General features: G+C 45.3%; 1 protein-coding gene and 1 long non-coding RNA gene across 4 annotated transcripts in view; both read left to right on the top strand.

Moving 5' to 3' along the window:
- Positions 1-21856, top strand: part of CLCN1 (chloride voltage-gated channel 1) — a 116899-nt gene that overhangs the window by 42303 nt on the left and 52740 nt on the right. Inside the window, exon 1 of one of the 3 annotated variants that reach the window (XM_079959245.1) lies at positions 3889-4256. The exons of 1 other annotated variant lie outside the window; for it this stretch is intronic. In XM_079959245.1, coding sequence (XP_079815371.1) covers positions 4068-4256 — 189 coding nt within the window. In that variant the 5' untranslated portion in view covers positions 3889-4067. Of the gene's footprint in view, positions 1-3888; positions 4257-21856 lie in introns of those variants that run through there. One more of the 3 variants, XM_079959244.1, reaches the window with a different exon arrangement.
- On the top strand, positions 17685-20096 carry LOC307206622. Its single transcript, XR_013834428.1, has 3 exons — positions 17685-17748; positions 18080-18774; positions 19016-20096. It is a non-coding gene; the product is annotated as an uncharacterized lncRNA (long non-coding RNA).

The raw sequence follows: 21856 nt of genomic DNA, 5'->3' as shown, positions 1-21856 counted from the left end.
TGTGCTGCTCTTTTAAGCAGAGAACCATAGAGTCTGGGGACTGGGTGGGTAGTGGCATTCTGACAATCAATACTCTACCTCAGCGTTTCCTAGCCTTTTTGGTGTGGTGACCCATCAGTTTGTTGTCACGTGAATTTTGGACCTTACGTCCTTGGCAGCCATCAGTTTCATACGTTTTAACTGCAGGTATGGCTATTTTATAACCATTTATATTGTTTTTCTCTCATTTATTTATAAAAATATTTATATACTATCTAGATCATAAAAATATATCTAAAGTTGTTTACAACATTAAACAAAAACCCGTACAAAATAGTGTAAACAAGTTAAGAACAATTTAAAAGCAAAGAAAGTAAAAACATTGCTTGAGGTATGCAAGCAAAGAATTCTCCTTTTATATGTGGAATTTGATTATGTATTTATAGTACTATGAATCAACAACACCACAAACTGGCTTATAAGTATAAAACCAAATTTACTAGAATAATAGCTAGGAAGAGATAGACTTGTAACTATTCAAACAACAAACATACTAAGGTGCCATGTGCAAGACAAAGATGCTGTAAACATGGAGTGGATAAATGTACAACTGTATCTTAACAAGTTACATGTGCAGTAAATGTTATACAGACTGGATAAATGAACCGTTCAACAAGTAGCTTAAGTCCAATCACAGAACAGCAACCCCATGGCAAGGGTAGCACACTGGAGAATATGAAAAAAAAATTCAAAGCTGTTTTTCAAAGATTGAACTGGATGAGATGTTCTTCAATGGGTCTTGAGTTGGAAACACAAAGCCGACTGCATGGATCAGTGGAAGGCAAAGTTAATCACAGTTGTTTGGGGTGTGTGTGTAAGAACACCAATTATCTTACTGCATGATATTTCTTCATAAGCGATAAACATTTATTCTAAGAACATACAGCTACACAAATATGAATATTTTAAATAGTTTTATTCATAATACAGTGGTACCTCGGGTTAAGTACTTAATTCGTTCCGGAGGTCCGTACTTAACCTGAAACTGTTCTTAACCTGAAGCACCACTTTAGCTAATGGGGCCTGCCGCTGCCGCCACGCTGCTGGAGCACGATTTCTGTTCTTATCCTGAAGCAAAGTTCTTAACCTGAAGAACTATTTCTCGGTTAGCAGAGTCTGTAACATGAAGCGTATGTAACCCGAGGTACCACTGTAAAGCCTATTTGGGAAAGTATCGGTGGAACAGCTTGCATTTTGCCAATGAGTAGGTCAATGTGAGGTTTGATGGGTGTCAGACATGGTCTCAGATCATTACTGATCTACGGCCTGCCGTTGCATTTTCTCTTCATAGCAGTCATTGCTGTAAAGCCTGTTTTGCAAAATGTATGTGCTACCAAATGGCAGTAGCACAGGCATTGCTTCATTAGCAAACTCAGGATGCGAAGTGCCGACGGGTTTTAATAAAGTCAAGCAAAATTCAGGTAACCTCGCTTTCAAAAATGTATCTTTGAGGATCCTGTCATGACAGTTCAGTTTAGGTATTCTTTTCGCAGGAACCAGAGCTGCGTTACACATCATGCGTGGAATTCAACCCTGCTCTGATTTGATTGTTTCATCAGCACAAACATTTCTGCTTGTTAGATAAAACAATATTCCCTCTCCTCCCCCCAGGCAGTTTTGTGGGGGTTCTCATGACACTCCAGAGCAGACTTAGAGGAAGCATGGGGGTGCGGGGGGCAGGGGGTGGGGAGGAAGCCCTGTTCCTCCTCTAGCTGGAAACCTTGAGCTGACTTGCACAAGTGCACTGGGGTTTGTTTGTTTTTTAAATAAATATTCTTTATTGATTAAAAAATTTGCATGTCTATAAAAACATTATGTACTATCTCTTAACAGGTAGGAAAAAAAAGAAATTATATAAAATAGAAACTTTATACAGCAAGAAAATAATAATAAAGAAGTAACAAAAATAAGAAACAAAGAAAAAAAAGGCAAAATTATTTACATAGTAAAAGTACTCATTAGCACAATCCTTCCAATCCTTCTCATTACACTGTTTGATATAACATTCTTTTTTACACAGGTTTACATTATATAATATCATTTCTTTCTGCTTTGTAGACATTCCTTTGATCTTTTTCTTTACAAATATCACTCAATTTCTGCTAATATGGAGTTAAAGGTAAAGGTAAAGGGACCCCTGACCATTAGGTCCAGCCGTGGCCGACTCTGGGGTTGCGGCGCTCATCTCGCTTTATTGGCCGAGGGAGCCGGCGTACAGCTTCCGGGTCATGTGGCCAGCATGAGTAAGCCACTTCTGGTGAACCAGAGCAGCACACGGAAACGCCGTTTACCTTCCCACTGGAGCTGTACCTATTTATCTACTTGCACTTTGACGTGCTTTTGAACTGCTAGGTTGGCAGGAGCAGGGACCGAGCAACGGGAGCTCACCCCGTCGTGGGGATTTGAACTGCCAACCTTCTGACTGGCAAGCCCTAGGCTCTGTGGTTTAACCGAATAAAGTTGTACATAATTCTTAAATATTATCCATTCTCTAGTTGTTGTCATGACCCTCCAGAGCAGACTTAGAGGAAGCATGGGGATGTGTGGGGTGGGGTGGGGAGAATGCCCTGTTCCTCCTCTAGCTGGAAACCTTGAGCTGACTTGCACAAGTGAACTGGGTTCGTGGAATCCAGCCCTATACATCTGAAACACAGAGCTACACTTCCCAGAGTTCCCTGTGAAGAGGGATTGATTGTTGTTACATCATTCTGGAAACAGTAGTTCTGGGAGGTCCCTAGGGATCTCCTAGCAACTCTCAGCACCCTTGCAATAGACTACAGCTCCCAGAATTTTTTTTTTTGGGGGGGGGCAGCCATGACCAGTTCAAGTGGGTATCATTGTGTGAAGGTGGTGTTAGCAGACCCTCCAAGTGTCCCCATTTTCCAGGGACAGTCCCAAATTTACAGAAGCCTTCCATGTTTCTGATTTGATCCTGGAACGCTTTTCCTTAGGATGTCCTTATTTTCATCAGAGAAATGTTGGTGGGTATAGAGTTATACGACCCCTGAGCCAAGGAGATGAAGTAACTATGCAGGGGTCAGTAAACTTTTTCAGGGGGCCGGTCCACTGTCCCTCAGACGTTGTGGGGAGCCGGACTACATTTTTTTTTGGGGGGGGGGAATGAACGAATTCCTATGCCCCACAAATAACCCAGAGATGCATTTTAAATAAAAGCACACATTCTACTCATGTAAAAACACGCTGATTCTTGGACAGTTCGCAGGCCGGATTGAGAAGGCGATCGGGCCGGATCCGGCCCCCGGGCCTTAGTTTGCCTACCCATGCTTTTTTAGAAGATATTTGAAGGCAACCTTGTATAGGGAAGGTTTTTAATGTTTTATTATGTTTTTATAGCTGTTGGAAGTTACCCAGAGTGGCTGGGGGAACCCAGTCAGATGGGTGGGGTATGATGATGATGATGATGATGATGATGATGATGATAATAGAATAGAGTTTCCTTATTTTCATTGGAGAAATGCTGGAGGGTATGCGTTAGCTGTGCTGTTATTTGGACTTTTGGAGCCGACATAATGAACTGCTAATACCAATGCATATCCTAGCGTATGAATACGTAAATATGCAGAGGGGAAGACTGGCTACCGTGAACAAGAAGAGAACTCTGTGTGCTTCACTTCCATCCTGCTGGCTTTGCATTGCCTGGCTGCTTCTTCCTATCTCCCTCATTTCTGCCTTCTGCTCCCCACCCCCGCTCCTTCAGGGTTCCCTCCTGTCACACACCTGATATTCAATCCAGGCCGAGTTAATGCCTCTTGCTCAGATCAGATGTGGCTTTGGTGGGGGGGGGGTCATGTGACAGAAGAAGGTTGTTCTAAATATAGTTAAACCCAGCTATCACTACCCCAGACGCCTTTGGGGGCTAGGAAGAGAAGAAAGTGAGAAAGACATAAGGGATAGGGAAGGAGAGGTCGGCAGACAAGAGGCCATGCCTTGGGCCAAACAGCTTGTGGGGCTCGGCGTTCGTCCTGCAGCACCCGTGTCCCAGCTCAGAAGAAGTCGAGTATAGCGCAATGGAGCATTCGGAGCACAAGGCGGATGACGCCAAGAAGGGCCCAGCGTTGTGGGGCGGTGCCCCCCAGTACGACTACATGCACTATGAAAATTGCACCAGTTATGGGATCCCATCCGAGGCGGGGCACGATACCGGGGGAACTGGGGACGGCGTGCAGTACCAGGAGAAGGCCCTCAACCACGTGCAGGTAGGGTGGATGTTATGGAATAATCATAGGCGGATGTGTCAGAATGGAGCCCATCACATTCATGCTGGTCCTGAGGGCAGGCTAAAAGTTTTGCTAAAATTTTTTTGCTTAAAATTTGCTGAGCACCAGGTGAACCAGGAGGCATGTATGTACGATGTGAGAAAGATGGCTGTCTCGCTGTAATATATTGAATGGAAGTGTTAGTAATTTCTACCACGACGCCCACAGCAATCAAATGGATTCCTTGGAGATGGCGTGGAAGGAAAAGTCCAGACCTGAACATCTGGGCCACAGTTCAATCTTACCTGGTACAGGGGCCATTATTATTATTATTATTATTATTATTATTACCCGCCTTTCACCAGACTCTTTCTACATATATTCAGTGTCAGAATTTTGGAAAGGTTGTTTATGAACTTGGAAGGTTGTGATGTAGAAGACTTTGGGATTTTGCTTTAACACGGGGTGTGGTTGACATGGCCAGTCTTCTGTAGTGGTTTTAGGAGCTGTTCAGGGGAACCAGGCCACATTGGAGTTCTCGGTGTGGGAAGTAAGAATGTGGCCTTGAGATGCTAAAATAAAACGTAGTATAAAGTAGTCAATGATATAGGTGTTATGCACAGCAAAGATCACCTTTCTATATCAAGTGGATGTATTTTGCTTCTGAGGATCTTGTTAGTGTGTTATTTGTAGCTCAGTCCAACAAGTGCAGAGTGATGCTGTTGCCTTACAACAATTCTGTGCGATAGATTAGGCCAGGGGTCGCCAACCAATTTGGGCCTACTTCACATTTGGATTTTTGAACAAGTGCCATGGGTACCACCTTTTCTGGTCAGTTCTCTCCTCCATCCCAAGGGTCAGCCTCTCACTGCCTTGGAGAAAAAGACTGAAAGAATAGACATAGACACACAAAGCACACACTATGCTTTTCCGAGGTGCATGGGTAAAATTTGGATCCTGTATAATTTAAATGGAATCCCTTGAGGTTTTTTTAATTTTACAGTCTCCCCTTTGTCTGTGTACAAAGAGGCGAGTTATGATTTTATGGTGACTTTGAAAGACTCCCTTCAAAGTTACGTCGATTCATAAGGATCTTCCTTGGATCCATGGTTTTATACCAAAGCAAAGCTGGAAAACACTAGAACCATGATTTCTAGAGGATTGATTTTACTGGGTCCAACTTGCGTGTCTGAGAGAGGGAGGCAATAAAGAGTGTCTTGCAGTCTGTTCTCTGTTTCTTGACTCCTGTGTCACTCTCTTTTCCTCCTCCTACTCCTGGGACACGGGTGGCGCTGTGGGTTAAACCACAGAGCCTAGGACTTGCCGATCAGAAGGTCGGCGGTTCGAATCCCCGCGACGGGGTGAGCTCCCGTTGCTCGGTCCCTGCTCCTGCCAACCTAGTAGTTCGAAAGCACGTCAAAGTGCAAGTAGATAAATAGGTACCGCTCCGGCGGGAAGGTAAACAGCGTTTCCGTGCGCTGCTCTGGTTCGCCAGAAGCAGCTTAGTCATGCTGGCCACATGACCGGGAAGCTGTACGCCGGCTCCCTCGGCCAATAAAGCGAGATGAGCGCCGCAACCCCAGAGTCGGTCACGATTGGACCTAATGGTCAGGGGTCCCTCTACCCTTTACCTAGTCTCCCAGATTTCTCTCATTTTCCTCATTTCCTCCAGCCCACCAGGTCATTCCACTCTCTGCTCCACGATGGTTATCTGGGCCTTGAAAAGCATATGGAGCTGAAAGAGGAAGTGGGAACAAGTATCATCCCTACCGCTTCCTCTTTCATCTTTATGTACTTTTCGTGGGAGAATAAGATACCCGCCTTCATCTCCTTAGGAACTTGAAAGCTTTGCAGGCACCAAGGAAAGTGCTCAGTGGCACAATTCTGCCCACAGAAACTGTATTTGGAGCCCCATGGCTTGGCTAGACTGAGAAATAAGGCCTATCCCCAAGCTACCCAGAAAGTAGGAGGGATTTGAAACTTGTCCCCCATATTGAAACTCATCATTCTAACCAGCAGACTACAAGTCCTCTTCAGGCATTGCAATATTCAGAATAAGAGGCACGTTTGCCAACGCTGCCTTTGCCATGCTGAGCAGCAAAGTCTAAAGGGGGTTAATAAATGTATTTGCCTGTGTGCACAAACATGCTTCCATGTGATCCCTGCATAATGGGTTCTTAATCAGGTTGGAAGTGCATTCAGGTGAACATGTTTGTAAGCCTCCCTTTAGAGCTTGCTCATCGCAGCAAAGTCAGGGTGAAGGGGGCATGGTGGCGTGTTTTGAATTTTTAATGCCCAAAGCAGACTACGCTGGTCCATGAGAATGGCTCTGTTTTTTAATGACTTGGGTGAGGTTTATATGTTGAATGGGGGAAAGAGGCTCTAAGAGGATGGAAGGCACAGCTTGGCTAAGAATGTCACGACTGCTTCACATATGTAGCCTTAGGTGCATTTTGGACATGGGCAAGTTTTGCAACTAGAATTCACATATTCTGGGGCTTTGCAAATTGGTGCACTGTGTAAAAGCAGCACGGATGAATGCTGATTAGATGAAGCTCTCATAAATTACTTAGGCTGGTTTCCTGGGAATATTTAGTTTGAAGTGGGAATTGGTAATCATTCATTCATTTTTTTGGTAACTGAATGTGGCAGTTCTATGAGGCATCAGGATCTGAGTGCAGCTGAGAAGAATCTTGACAACATCCCTTTGATAATCAAGGGCCTTCTTCCTTCATTGACTTACATTCATCAGCCAACTCATTGAGAACCCATTGGCATGCGAATAAGGAAACTGATACCCAACAGAATCTAAAGAAACAGCAGCAGCCATGAGTTCTGTGTGCAGAAACAGGTCTGTGTGCAGAAACAGGTCTCTTTGTACAGCTAATCACCTTTGTAATACATATAAAATACATTTTTAAAAATAATATTTTTATTCATTTTCCACAAAAGAAAACAAAACAAAAAAAACCATTTTTTATACAATCAATTCACATTTTATCACACATTCATCTCTTTTTTTGACTTCCCTCAGCTCCTCTGCCGATCTTTCGTTTGCATCAATATTATTAACGCATTTCTTAACTTAGTATTGCCTTTAGATATCTCCTTCCCTCCTCTTATTTTCTTTTTAACAATATTCCTCTGTTTTTCACAGAGTCTCTTGAAAACCAACAAACGTTATCTGTTCATCACATATGCCTTTCAGATAATCTGTAAATCTTCCCCAGTCCTCGATGAACTTTTGGTCTCGTTGATACTGAATCTTCCCTGTTAGTTTGTCCAATTCTGCATAATCAGTCAATTTCAGTCTCCATTCTTCCACCGTCAGTAATTCTTCCTGCTTCCATTTTTGGGCCAGAAGTATTCTCGCTGCTGTAACTGCGTATTGAAAAAGTTTACAATCTTTCTCACTTATCTCATTTCCTACCAATCCCAGTAAGAAGGCCTCCGGTTTCTTAATAAACATATATTTCAATATCTTTTTCAATTCATTATATATCATTTCCCAGAAGCCTCTCACCTTTTTACACTCCCACCACATATGATAGAATGTCCCTTCTTTTTCTCATATCAAATACATTTTACACTATTTATATATTTGCAGGTAGGCAAGTATGTGCACAAGTCAAAAATTTCATATGCCTTGTTGAAGCATCATTTTGATGCTAAAATATTTTTATCAGAAATCATACTCCAGGTAATCAGCAGTCACAAAAAAACCCTCCTTTAAAAAGTTATCTTCCAGCACTCCTTGTGAAAATGTTCATATTCATTAACCAAACCAGATCTGATTTGCTATGCAATGTTATCACATCATTCCATTCACTCTGTGATCCCTGATTGGGCAAGAGCATACCCTCCAACATTCCTCAGATGAAAATAGGGACATTTCTCACTCTCCACTGACCCTCCTCGACCCCCCATATTTGCCCCCTGCCCTGAGCATTTCCACCACAACTACATCAACGGGACACAGCACAGACACCCTCCGCCATCCTGAGAAAATCCCTTAATCCTGATTGATAGATTTATTTAGAGAGCCAGTGTGGTGTAGTGGTTAAGAGCGGAAGTCTCGTAATCTGGGGAACCGGGTTCGCGTCTCCGCTCCTCCACATGCAGCTGCTGGGTGACCTTGGGCTAGTCACACTTCTTTGAAGTCTCTCAGCCCCACTCACCTCACAGAGTGTTTGTTGTGGGGGAGGAAGGGAAAGGAGAATGTTAGCCGCTTTGAGACTCCTTAAAGGGAGTGAAAGGCAGGATATCAAATCCAAACTCTTCTTCTTCTTCTTCTTATAAAAAGAAAAACACACCAATAAATAAATTTTAGGAGGGGGCAAGATTAGATGTGGATTCACAATGCTATATATATATATATATATATATATATATATATATATATATGGGATGCGGGTGTCACTGTGGTGTAAACCACTGAGCCTTGGGCTTGCCAATCAGAAGCTCAGCAGTTCGAATCCCCGCGATGGGATGAGCTCCCGTTGCTCTGTCCCAGCTCCTGCCAACCTAGCAGTTCAAAAGCACGCAATGCAAGTAGATAAATAGGTATCGCTCTGGTGGGAAGGTAAACGGCGTTTCCGTGCGCTGCTCTGGTTTTGCCAGAAGCGGCTTAGTCATGCTGGCCACATGACCTGGAAAAACTGTCTGCAGACAAACGTCAGCTCCCTCGGCCAGTAAAGTGAGATGAGCGCCACAACCCCAGAGTCGTTTGTGACTGGACTTAACTGTCAGGGGTCCTTTACCTTTTCACACACACACACACACACACACACACACACACACACACACACACACTGGTACCTCAGGTTACAGACACTTCAGGTTACAGACTATGCTAACCCATAAATAGTACCTCGGGTTAAGAACTTTGCTTCAGGATGAGAGCAGAAATCAAGCAGCAGTGGAAGGCCCCATTAACTAAAGTGGTGCTTCAGGTTAAGAACAGCTTCAGGTTAAGAATGGACCTCTGAGGTAAAGGTAAATGTAAAGGGACCCATGACCATTAGCTCATCTCGCTTTATTGGCCGAGGGAGCCGGCATACAGCTTCCGGGTCAGAGGTACCACTGTATATATAAATATATAAAATCAAGACTTCTTGCGCTCCAGTCTACTCCCCCTTTCCTGCTCTCTGCCTGCCCCTCTGAGCCGGCACATCACACAGGGCTGGGCCTCGGTGGCCACAACCTCCCCTCCCACTCATCCACCCTCCAGCAGCTGCTTCAAGCTGCCCAAAGGAGGAAACTGGAAGTGGTGGTCAAGGAGAGGCGATGGGAAGCTCCCTTGCAGCCTCCTCTGCTTCTGCCATCACCACTCAGGTCAAGCGCTGGCTCATTTGCAAGATCGGTGGCAGTGGCAGTAGCTGGGCAAATAGGGATATCCTTGGATCAAATCAGAAGCTAGGATGGTTTTCGTAATTCTGGGACAGCCTCTGGAAAATAGGGACACTTGGAGCATATGCAAGATGCGAGTGGAAGAAGCGCTCTGCCCACCTCCTGTAAAGTGGGTTAATGTGTGAATATTCACACAGTTTAATTAAATATCAGTGCAGTGGTCGTGGGGATGCTATTCCACTAGCATTTCTGGTTTTAAAAAAATTAAACCTGAGAGTTTTTGATGCACCTCTAAAACTGATTCTAGAGATGAAAAATGGAGAATTCTCTCAGCTAGGGGAAGAGAACTGCCGAGTGGAGGTGTAGGAAACAACAGTGGGGAAAATGAAGAAAGCAATGTCACTATTATTTCGTTACTCAGTTTGCAGACTTGACTTAGTATTTAAGGATACTGGAAAAAATAATTATCCACCCCAACCCTGGCTGCTTTGACTCCCAGTTCAAAGTCCCAAGAGGAAGTGTGTGTGCATTGCTAACAAAGGGTTAAGCAATAAAAGGCCAAGAGCAATGGCAGAGGTATGGGGGGAGCCCAGGACAGAAATAGCAATCGGCAAGGTTGTGTAGCGATAAACATTGGCCTGATGTGCTCTTGGAGAGCTACTGCAAGGGTTGAGGAGGAGTTCAGGATCAGGAGAGAGAAGGAGCTCACGGATTAGGCTGAGAAGAATGGAAAGGGGTCTGAACTCTGTGTACCCGCTGCTATGTGTGGAGCCCAAGACGAGAATAGTAAATGAAAAACCTTGTGAGGTCATCACCACCCACAGGGCTTATATCTTCAGGCTGCATCGGAGTCAACTCAAGTGCTAGGGTTTCCCCCGTTCCAGTGTAACTACATCCTGCAGTCCAGCAGTCTCTGGTATTAAGAACTGGTTATTTAATATACCGGGTAGCAATGTGTGCATTTATCCTTATTTTCTTTTTGCATTTTTACTCACAATTTCAGCTTCTCCCTGCTTGGTGTTTACACCCTTCGGATATTTGTGGGCCGTTATCATATTGCTTCTTAGTCATCGTTTAGCCAGCTCTTTTAATCTTTCTCCTCAGGTCAGTCTCACCAGCTGCTGTCCAAGGATCTCCTGCAATTTTTGCAGGCCCTTTCTGGCCCTGTGCCCACGCCGTGGCATAACAACATACTGCAAAAGCTCTCAAGCACAATATTATAGAGCTCGCATGCGGGAGAAGCAATTGGACTGATTTTCAGTATTGATCAGAAGAGGGTAGTTGTTTTTTTGAGTAACATCCTTTCCAGGCTGTACCCAGGATTTTTGTGGTGACCTTAAGGATATATTTGTGACCGAGTGGGGCTTATCAATCAATATGGAACAATAACCCCCCCTCCCTCTCTGCTGTTCTTGGACTACAACTCCCATCATCCCTAGCTAGCAGGACCATAATGCTTGTACTGTGCCCTGATCTCACCAAATAGATTGGGTGTTCTCTTTAGCCCTATCCAGGTGTTTAAGATCACACAAAAAGGAGATAAGTAATGCTGCACACATGCAGCTTGCACATCTCACCAGCTCTTTCCACATATTGGGGGGGGGCATGCCCCGAATGCACAGAGGAAATTGGGGAGTGACCAGTGGAGGGGTGGGGTGAGTGTGCGGGGTCCAGCTTTCCTCCGTCACGTGATTATTGCTGCGTGATCCTCAAATAGGAAAAGTTGTACTCCTAACAAACTACCTACCTGAGCTAATGGATGTAATATGTGGTTGGGTGCTACGGAACTCCAGTCTGTATTTTTCATTGGACCCTCAAAATTTATGTCATCGCTGCCTTGTTTGGAAGGCTCCAGATTTCCTGGCAGCCAAGACAACCAAGGGACAGTTTTATTATCTGGATCAGAAAAGGGTGGTCTAGTGGTAGTCATGGGCATAGCCAAGGGGGGCAGGGAGAGGCAGTTGCCCCCCAATCAATAAAAATAATTAAAAATAGCTAACTGAGGTTCTGCCCCACAACAAAAGTCCTGCTGCCCCTGAAATAAATCCTGGCTACACTCATGGTGGTAATGGGTGCTTTGTTGATTCCTTTATTATGTTCAGATGAGTTTCTAGTTTCAATTTGTTCGTTAGCTTTTCTAGTAGGGCTGTTTCCCATACGGTTTGGTACCAGTGGTCCAGGTTTACTCCTGATAGGTCCTTCCAGAGTCTAGTTATGATGTTTCTGGCTGTTATGAGTAGATGGCTTATGAGTTCTTTGTAGCGTGAGTGTGCATTATTGTCTTGAAAAATATTCAATAGGGCCAGTTCTGGAAACTTTTGAGACTGACTGGTTAAGAAGTAAGGGGGGAAAAGCAATGTGAGTGTGTTTTACAGCTGTTTTTAGTTTAAAATAGTTTTTTCATTGGACTTACACAGAATCTAATTTTTTAATTGTTAAGTGTGGTTTTAACAATCGTCCAATAAATGTTACTTTTTATCTTTTAAGATAAGCCCTTGACAAAAGTGTTTGGGGCAAAACACCTTGGGCATATTGCATGACTAAAGAACCTGTTCTTCTTAGCATCTTTGAAATTTTGCACTCTCTCTTTTGCATGACTATTCTGTTCTGAAGGGCTGCTGGACCCTGGAAGATAATGGAATCTCAGAGGCTTCTGAGAGCTCTTGCAGGATTTCCAATACTGTACAGTACTGCTGATGCCTTGGTCTCCCTGTGAAGTTAGGGCAATAGATGTACTTGATCCAAATATCCTCTTCCACTGAGAAACGTCCAGCTGGCTCCCTAATTCACTGGAAAGCTCTAAGCTATGAAGCAGTTTGGGAGGTGGCTTGAACACAAGGTGGTAGATGACTCAAGGTGTGTCTCGCCAAACATGGACGAAAGCTTGTTATTGAGCTTAATGTGGTATAGAACCAGTCTGGACACGTGTACCTCTACATGCCCTACCTTTGCCCTTTCCAGCATATAACATCGTCTGGAGTAACTTTGATCAGCTGGACCAGGGAGATAGTGAATACCTCATAAGTGGGGAAAGACCCAGCTGCCCTAGATGAGGCAGTCGTATACCCGCTAATGAAAAAGCCCTTCTGAGACACAGAAGATTGTAATAAATATTGGCAAATTCCAAATGTTGCCTTCCTGGGCAAGGTGCTTGAGTGGCTGGTTGGTTGCAGATCAAGTCCAGTTGCTCCTGGATGAGACCAATTATCTACATCTATTTCAATCATGTTTCAGACCTGTTTTTTTGGCATAAAATCTTGCTTGGTCTCTTTGATGGATGCCCCAGCCTGTTTCTAGGCACAATTCCAGGTCCAACATATTCTCCCTTTCAATTCAGCAAGTAAGAGAAATAGAGACACACAGTGGTCTATTCAGATTTATTTGTATGCAAATCCTACTGGATTTATTCCAGTGTTAGTGTTAGAGAGTTTCAGACTAGGGCATACACTAGGGCATATGGGTTGCTGTTTCCATGTGTGGGTTTAAGTGCCTTCATCCCCACATGAGTGCTTTGAGTTTTATTCCTTTAAAATCCACCTCCATGTTTCCCTTCCACACTAGTAGGTTAATGTTTGATGGGGTGTGTGGGTGACACTGTGGTCTAAACCACTGAGCCTGTTGGGCTTGTCAATCAGGAGGTCGGCTGTTTCAATCCCCATGACGGAGTGAGCTCCCGTTGTTCTGCCCCAGCTCCTGCCAGCCTAGCAGTTGGAAAGCACCCCATAACAAGTAGATAAATAGGTACCTCTGCGGCAGGAAAGTAAACAGTGTTTCCGTGCGCTCTGGTTTCTGTTGTGTTGTTCCGTTGCGCCAGAAGTGGTTTAGTCATGCTGGCAACGTGACCTGGAAAGCTGTCTGTAGACAAACGCTGGCTCCCTTGGCCTGAAAGTGAGATGAGGGCTGCAACCCCAGATCACCTTTGACTGGATTTAACTGTCCAGGGGTCATTTACATTTTTGCCCTTTTAATGCTTGAGGATATTGGTACTTTGCCTTGTTGTCACCCTCCCCTCAATTAGTACTTACTCATCCAGAAACCTGAGGTCCAATTTGGGCATACATGCAAGAATTTGTTTATTCATGCACAAGCACCTTAACAAAAATTTTTTAATAGAAGTTTTCCAATATTCCAAACCTACAGTAGAGAGGGGAGGTGGGGAGAGAGAGAAGGAAAACAGCATGTGGACTCTCTGTCTCTGACTCTTTCCCTCCCTCCCCTTCTGCATGAAATGAGGTTGGGAACCACAAGTATCCCACTTTCAGCAGGTTCCCCACCACTGGCCTATACAGATGTTTTTATATTCTGTATTTTCTATTCTAAATACAGGTGTTTTATATTCTGTCTTTTATATATTCTGTGATAGATGAATGTGCACACACACACTGTACCTTTAAAGCACATTAAAAACGCATTCCTCCCTGCAAAGAATTCTGGGTGCTGTAGTTTACCCCTCACAGAGATAAGAGTTCCCAGCAACCCTTAACAAACTACAGTGCCCAGAGTTTTTAGAGGGGAAAGAAGGGTGCTTCAGTTGTGCTTTAAAGCTATAGTGTGTATGCAGTTGTAGGAGTGTGATTTAGTCCTTAGCTAAGCATACTTTAGTTCATATGATTTGAGACACCATCAACGCCTGTCATAGCATGGTTGAATAGAAATAAGACACAATAGATTACAGTGTATAAGTACAGTATAAGGACTTTGTTTTTGTTTTGTTTTTAAAGTTGTTTATTGCTGCATCATCATAGTTAGGTCAACATCATAGGTAGTCACATTTTATGCCGTCTGCAATGCCTCCTGAAGCTGCTCTGTTATTCAATCCCATCATATTTCCTCCCTCCCTCTTTGTTTCCTCTATATTTCTTGGCTTTAAAAAGTGTTTTTCCCCTTTTTCTATGCAGTTTAAAAACAGTCAGAAGGGTAAATATTTTATTTGATATATTGATGGCTTTTTACTTTATCCCCAATTGACTTGGGGGAAAAGAAGTCATTGTTTCCAAGCTCTCTGGGAATGAATTGGTAGGCTTCCGCCATGTGCGTTTGTGACACAGTAAAGTCAGAAAGGAATTATTTTCACTTGCTTTCCAGAACAGTAGTTGTATTGGTCCGTTCTACTAAAATAATAACTAATAATAATAAATCTCTGTATACTTATTTGAAGGCTCATCCAGGCTTTTGTTTGTCCTGCTGCTTTCCCCCAGGAAAACCTGCTCCTTAGTGCTGAATCGGAGCAAACAGCAACCAGATTTTTTGCAGATGGATGTTGGCTCCAATTTAGCACTAAAGAGCCTGTTTTCCCTGCAGAAGTGGCGAGAAAAAGCGAAAAACCATTCAGACCTGTGTCTAGAAAGCATGGGATAGGCGAAAAACTGCTTGGACTCATGCCTTCTACGCATGAGACAAGCGGGAGTGTGGGCAGTCCTTGAGAGTAACTATCAAATACAGTAGGGCTTACTTTTGAATAAATCTACAGAGGTAGCCATGGTGAAAATTAATGCACTGCGGTGTTTATTCCAGGTTAGTTCTGCCCGTCCTTGGCTTTGGCTTTGCCCCTTACTGGCATGCAAACACCCCGCCAACCGTTAGTAGAGCTCAGTTGGTAGAGCGTGAGAATCTTAACCTCAGGTTTGTGGGTTTGAACCCCACGTTGGGCGAAAATATTTCTGCATTGCTAGGGGTTGGACTTAGATGACCCTTGTGGTCCCTTTCAACTCCATGGTTATATGAGGAGGGCTCCACACATTGATGGCATGGGAATGTGCCCTCACATACTGCTGGAACCCTCAAAGGAAGAAAAGTGAGGAGAAAGATTGATAAATGATGGTTTATTTCAAGAGAGAGGAACCTTCTTCAGCCCAAGAACCCTTCAGGGCAACTATCTGTGAGCCATTCATCAGCAGTGTGTGGGGCAGGCCCAAAGTGGGTGGAACAACAGGTATTAATTTTACCTTTGTATAGTAAGCTTGTTTCTGCACACACCTGTATACACGACTCTCTGTTCTCCATCCAGACAGGAAGGAGGCATCTTGGATTACAGTTTGCACAATCCCAGACCACTTGTCCTTGCTGGAAGGGGCTGACGGGAGTCCAACAGCATCAGAGGTGCACCACATTGCTATCCCTGTGCAGAAAAAAAAATTGTCCATGCCCCGCCCCCCAAAAAACAAGAATGGATGAGGAAATAGGGGGTACATTTAAAGGTAAAGGTAAAGGGACCCCTGACCACTAGGTCCAGTCGTGGCCGACTCTGGGGTTGCGGCGCTCATCTCGCTTTATTGACCGAGGGAGCCGGCGTACAGCTTCCGGGTCATGTGGCCAGCATGACTAAGCCGCTTCTGGCGAACCAGAGCAGTGCATGGAAACGGCATTTACCTTCCCGCCAGAGCGGTACCTATTTATCTACTTGCACTTTGATGTGCTTTTGAACTGCTAGGTTGGCAGAAGCAGGGATTGAGCAACTGGAGCTCACCCTGTCGCAGGGATTCGAACTGAAGACCTTCTGATTGGCAAGTCCTAGGCTCTGTGGTTTAACCCACAGCGCCACCCGCGTCCCTTGGGGTACATTTAGGAGTGGTGAAAACCATCAGTAGTAATGAAGATGTCCCAAACAGGGAGTCCCACTGCACATCGTGCTCGGATCTGTGTTTTAAAGCCCAAACACCATGGTTTATTTTTAATAAAAGCAAGGAGGAGGACATTTGGAGCAAATAAGCAGAAGACGATTCGTGTATTCTTAACCCTTTCTGCTGCAAATCGAATGGCTCTCCCCTCTCCCTGTAAGAATCACAACGTCACATTTGTCAGCGTGTGGTTACCCCTAACCAACCAGCCCCCACCCCATCCTTTCGTAGGAGATGCAGAGTGGGGGAGCTGAGTTTTATTTGGCTCAATGCTCTCTGTCCCTCCCCAGCAATAGTGGCAAGGGCAGTGTCTTGTTCTGCTGATTCAAGCATCGCCCATCCTCCTCCTGGCACTTGGAGCATGTGTGTGTGTGCGCGCAGAAGATGGGGAGGAGGGCCGTGTTCTGCGAGGTGTGAATTGCCAAGAGCTCAGGACATTTGCTAGTGGGGGAACACGAGCCTCCTAGTGAGCGTTCAAGCCAGTGCTGGGTTATTGAAGGGCATGTGACAAAAGAGCTGTGTGTTCTCAAATAAATCCTTCCCCAGGCCGCTCACCGAGAAATGGGGGCCATGCGAAAAGAAAGGGAGAAACAGGATTCAGAAATCTACTTGGCGTGTAAGACAGCATATTCAGCTAGCTCAAAGCCCTGTTGATCCACAGCACTACTTCAAGAGCAGAAAAGCACCTTGAACTCTGAACCCTGCCCAACCTAGGCTCCACAATCTTGCCTGCAAGCCCCCGGGGCATTCATGAGCAGAAGTTAAACTGGAGAAAAGAAGCAAGAGGGAGAACAGGAAGAAACTAACCCTTTGTTATTTTTTTGCTGCAGTGGAAAATCCTCTTTTACTCCTCTACTTTATTGCAACTCAAAACTCACCTAGAACCACTAGGGGAAGATCATGTACAAGACACAGCCACTCCAGAGTTTCTCACTGAGCCCCATTATAAAATATATTGTAGCCTTGGACCAGAGGACTGTGTTATTTCCCACTGGGAGAGGCTTTGTCTCTTCGGTGGCTGAAAATAGTAGATCTTCCTTCTGAGGTTCAGTGCTAAAGTATTCTGCCTGTTCTTTGTGATGTGATGAGCCTTAAAAAAAAAGTCTGTTGAGAACTTAAGAATAAATTTTGTATTTATTACTGTTGGAAATCTTATTTTACATTGATTTGTTTAGTTTGGACAACTTACCTTTCTGCCTTACAGAATCAGTGTGCTTTATGAAAGCTATTTTGACCAGGGATGGATGAATCTAGACAGTTTTCCGTTTCTCTCAGTTTCTTGTTTTTCCAAACTTAACTTTGGTTCACCACATATCTGCATCAGCTTGTGTGTGTTTTCAGTAGAAAGTCCTCATGAAAAGATGTTGGCATTTTAGAGCACATTTCTCCAAAAATATACCTAGTTTTCTATACATTTTTGCCTAATATGCTGACATTTACAAGCAGCATTCCCTAATACAATGCATTCCCATAAGTCATTTTCAGCAATATATACATTTTTATGTTTGCATTTCCCTAATGGGCATGTTTGGTGGCGCTGTGGGTTAAACCACAGAGCCTAGGACTTGCTGATCAGAAGGTTGGTGGTTCGAATCCCTGCGATGGGGTGAGCTCCCATTGCTCGGTCTCTGCTCCTGCCAACCTAGCAGTTCGAAAGCACATCAAAGTGCAAGTAGATAAATTGGTACCACTCCAGCGGGAAGGTAAACGGCGTTTCTGTGTACTGCTCTGGTTCACCAGAAGAGGATTGGTCATGCTGGCCACATGACCCAGAAGCTGTACGCTGGCTTCCTCAGCCAATAAAGCGAGATGAGCGCCGCAACCCCAGAATCAGTCACAACTGGACCTAGTGGTCAGGGGTCCCTTTACCTTTATTTGGTTGGAGAACTGCATCAAAAAAATCAGAAAAGTGCAATTTCAAACGACGGCCATGTTTAAATTAGCACCAGGAGTGGATTGCTCAGTGGGGAGAAGCCTCTGAAATGGACTTCTGACAGGAATTGGGAGGGGCGAGGTCCGGGCTGCCTGGATGCATCCACACAACAACCTTGTGAGGCAGGTTAGGCAGAAAGACCGGGACTGGAACAAAATACCTTATTTCACCACATCATTGTTGCCACCTCATAATAGTCGCACCCCTTTATTCGGGCCCTAAAATCGGTCCCAAAGCATTCATTGCATAATAGTAGCAGGGCATTTTCAGAGCACATTCTCAGTACCAGCTGAAGGTGCAAGGGGAGCGGACGGGTTATCTGCCATGAGTGAGGCACGAGAGACCTTGATTGCACCAAAAACAGTTACTAACAATTAATAAGCAACATAAACATAAGCATGTTCGGCAATAAAAATTGTTTCCTCACATAATGGTTGTGCCTCGGTTTTTCACCACATAATCACCACACCATCCTTTTTTTGGAAAAGAAGAATCGGCATTAAAAATGTGACTATTATGCAGTGAAATACAGTAACTCAGTGAATTTTGTGGCTGAGGGACAAATTAGATGGTTGAATATCCTCCTGGCTTTTTCTGTTTGTTAATGAATATTAGTACAGTGGTGCCTCGGGTTAAGCACTTAATTCGTTCTGGAGGTCTGTTCTTAACCTGAAACTGTTCTTAACCTGAAGCACCACTTTAGCTAATGGGCCCTCCAGCTGCTGCCGCGCCGCTGGAGCACAATTTCTGTTCTCATCCTGAAGCAAAGTTCACCTGAAGCACTATTGCTGGGTTAGAGAAGTCTGTAACCTGAAGTGTATGTAACCTGAAGCGTATGTAACCTGAGGTACCGCTGTAAGTAGAAGGCTGATAATTTCACTGGAAGACTGAAAGGAAGAACTTCACTGGGTACATGGCAGCAGCGGATAAAGATTTCTTCATCGCCATCCCTCCTGCCGCCTCATAGACCAGCAAATGGACGTAAAGCTTCGTCCCAGCCCAGGTCATGGAGAGATTTGGGGAGAGGATGCTGAGAAGCAACCTTGTCAAATTGCTCCAGATCGTCTTCCATTCCACATCTCCACCAGGGCAGCGACAGAGGTGTTGTCATAGTATTCTCCATCATCCTTTGGATATTTTGGAAATCTGTTGGATCTGTTAGTCTTTGTGGGGTGGCTGGCTATTCCAGTGGCATAGGATGGGCGGGGCAGCCAGGGCAGTGGCCCTGGGTGCATTTTTTAAGGGCAATTTTTTTTGGGGGGGATGCCTGCTGTATCCTCATGCCACCCCTGTGGCTCAACCCTGTACCACTCTGTGAGGGCAGCTGCATTTTGTTTCGCTGGCATGGGTGTGGAAAGACTATATGAACAGAAGTGTTTACAGAGAAAGATGGGGTGATAATTTTCCGAGCTTCTTCAGCAGAAGTATGAGGAACAATTGCTTTCTGGGTACGATGGCTCCATTTGGTGAGCTGTCTTAAGGGGGGGGGGGTGGCGGTTGCCCTCCTAGGTGACATCATGCTGGGTCATAAGGAAAGGGTTAAATGAGTGTGAAGTGATTGGCAAATGGGAACCCAAGGGGAGGAGTTAGAATTAGTGTTGTTAAGAAGTCAGTGGGGTGTTAGAGAAGAGAGAGGGAGGATAAGTCTGTGGGTTGGTCAAGTTGTGTTGTGAGAGAGTGAGAGAATCTGTTAAGAGGAGTCAGATAGACAGTTGAGATAATCATTTAGAAGTTATTAGGAAGGTATAGGCCAGTAAAGAAACTAAGATTAAGAAACTGACAAGAAAAATTATCTGAAACCATAAACTTGTTAAGGCTTATAAAATAAACTTGTTTATTTGGTTTGATGTTAACAACTGTCTGGACTCCGTGTGTACCCGAGAGAAACGGGTTGGTGGCAGCGGGGAAGCAATCACAGTGGTGGCACAGGGATCAATAGACCGTCAATTATAATAATAATAATAATTTATTATTTGTACCCAGCCCATCTGGCTGGGTCTCCCCAGCCACTCTGGGCGGCTTCCATAAAAACCAAAAATACACTAAAATATCACAGATTAAAAACTTCCCTGAACAGGGCTGCCTTAAGATGTCTTCTGAATGTCAGGTAGTTATTTATTGCTTTGACATCTGATGGGAGGGCGTTCCACAGGGCAGGCGCCACGACCGAGAAGGCCCTCTGCCTGGTTCCCTGTAGCTTTGCTTCTCGCAATGAGGGAACCGCCAGAAGGCCCTCGGCACTGGACCTCAGCGTCCGGGCAGAACGATGGAGGTGGAGACGCTCCTTCAGGTATACTGGGCCGAGGCCGTTTAGGGCTTTAAAGGTCAACACCAGCACTTTGAATTGTGCTCGGAAACGTACTGGGAGCCAATGTAGGTCTTTCAAGACCGGTGTTATGTGGTCTCGGCGGCCGCCCCCAGTCACCAGTCTAGCTGCCGCATTCTGGATTAGTTGTAGTTTCCGAGTCACCTTCAAAGGTAGCCCCACGTAGAGCGCATTGCAGTAGTCCAAGCGGGAGATAACTAGAGCATGCACCACTCTGGCGAGACAGTCCGCAGGCAGGTAGGGTCTCAGCCTGCGTACCAGGTGGAGTTGGTAGACAGCTGCCCTGGATACAGAATTGACCTGCGCCTCCATGGACAGCTGTGAGTCCAAAATGACTCCCAGGCTGCGCACCTGGTCCTTCAGGGGCACAGTTACCCCATTCAGGACCAGGGAGTCCTCCACACCAGCCCGCCCCCTGTCCCCCAAAAACAGTACTTCTGTCTTGTCAGGATTCAACCTCAATCCATTAGCCGCCATCCATCCTCCAACCGCCTCCAGGCACTCACACAGGACCTTCACCGCCTTCACTGGTTCTGATTTGAAAGAGAGGTAGAGCTGGGTATCATCTGCATATTGATGAACACCCAGTCCAAACCCCCTGATGATCTCTCCCAGCGGCTTCATATAGATGTTAAAAAGCATGGGGGAGAGGACGGAACCTTGAGGCACCCCACAAGTGAGGGCCCAGGGGTCTGAACACTCATCCCCCACCACCACTTTCTGAACACGGCCCAGGAGGAAGGAGCGAAACCACTGTATAACAGTGCCCCCAGCTCCCAGCCCCTCTAGACGGTCCAGAAGGATGTTATGGTCGATTGTATCAAAGGCCGCTGAGAGATCCAGCAGAACTAGGAAACAACTCTCACCTTTGTCCCTAGCTCGCCGGAGGTCATCAACCAGCGCGACCAAGGCAGTTTCAGTCCCATGATGAGGCCTGAATCCCGATTGGAAGGGATCCAAATGGTCCGCATCCTCCAGGCGTGCCTGGAGTTGTTCAGCAACCACGTGCTCAATCACCTTGCCCAAGAAAGGAAGATTTGAGACTGGGCGATAGTTGGCCATACTGGCCGGGTCTAAAGATGGTTTTTTAAGAAGCGGTTTAATGACCGCCTCTTTCAGCGGATCTGGGAATGTTCCCTCACAGAGGGAAGCATTCACCACCCCGCAGAGCCCATCGCCCAGCCCTTCTCGGCTTGCTTTTATTAGCCAGGATGGGCAAGGATCCAGGAGACAGGTGGTTGGTTTCACGCGTCCAAGCAGCCTGTCCACATCCTCGGGGGTAACGGATTGAAATTGATTCCATGCAACTTGACCAGACAGAGCTCTAGCACTCTCCCGCCCCGGCACTGCTCCCACGGTGGTGTCTAGCTCCCTC

Source organism: Podarcis cretensis, assembly GCF_951804945.1.
Source record: "Podarcis cretensis genome assembly, chromosome: 17".
In the NCBI taxonomy this organism is placed as follows: Eukaryota; Metazoa; Chordata; class Lepidosauria; order Squamata; family Lacertidae; genus Podarcis; species Podarcis cretensis.
The sequence above is the reverse complement of the archived record's forward strand: the minus strand, read 5'-3'. Positions and strand labels throughout refer to the sequence as shown.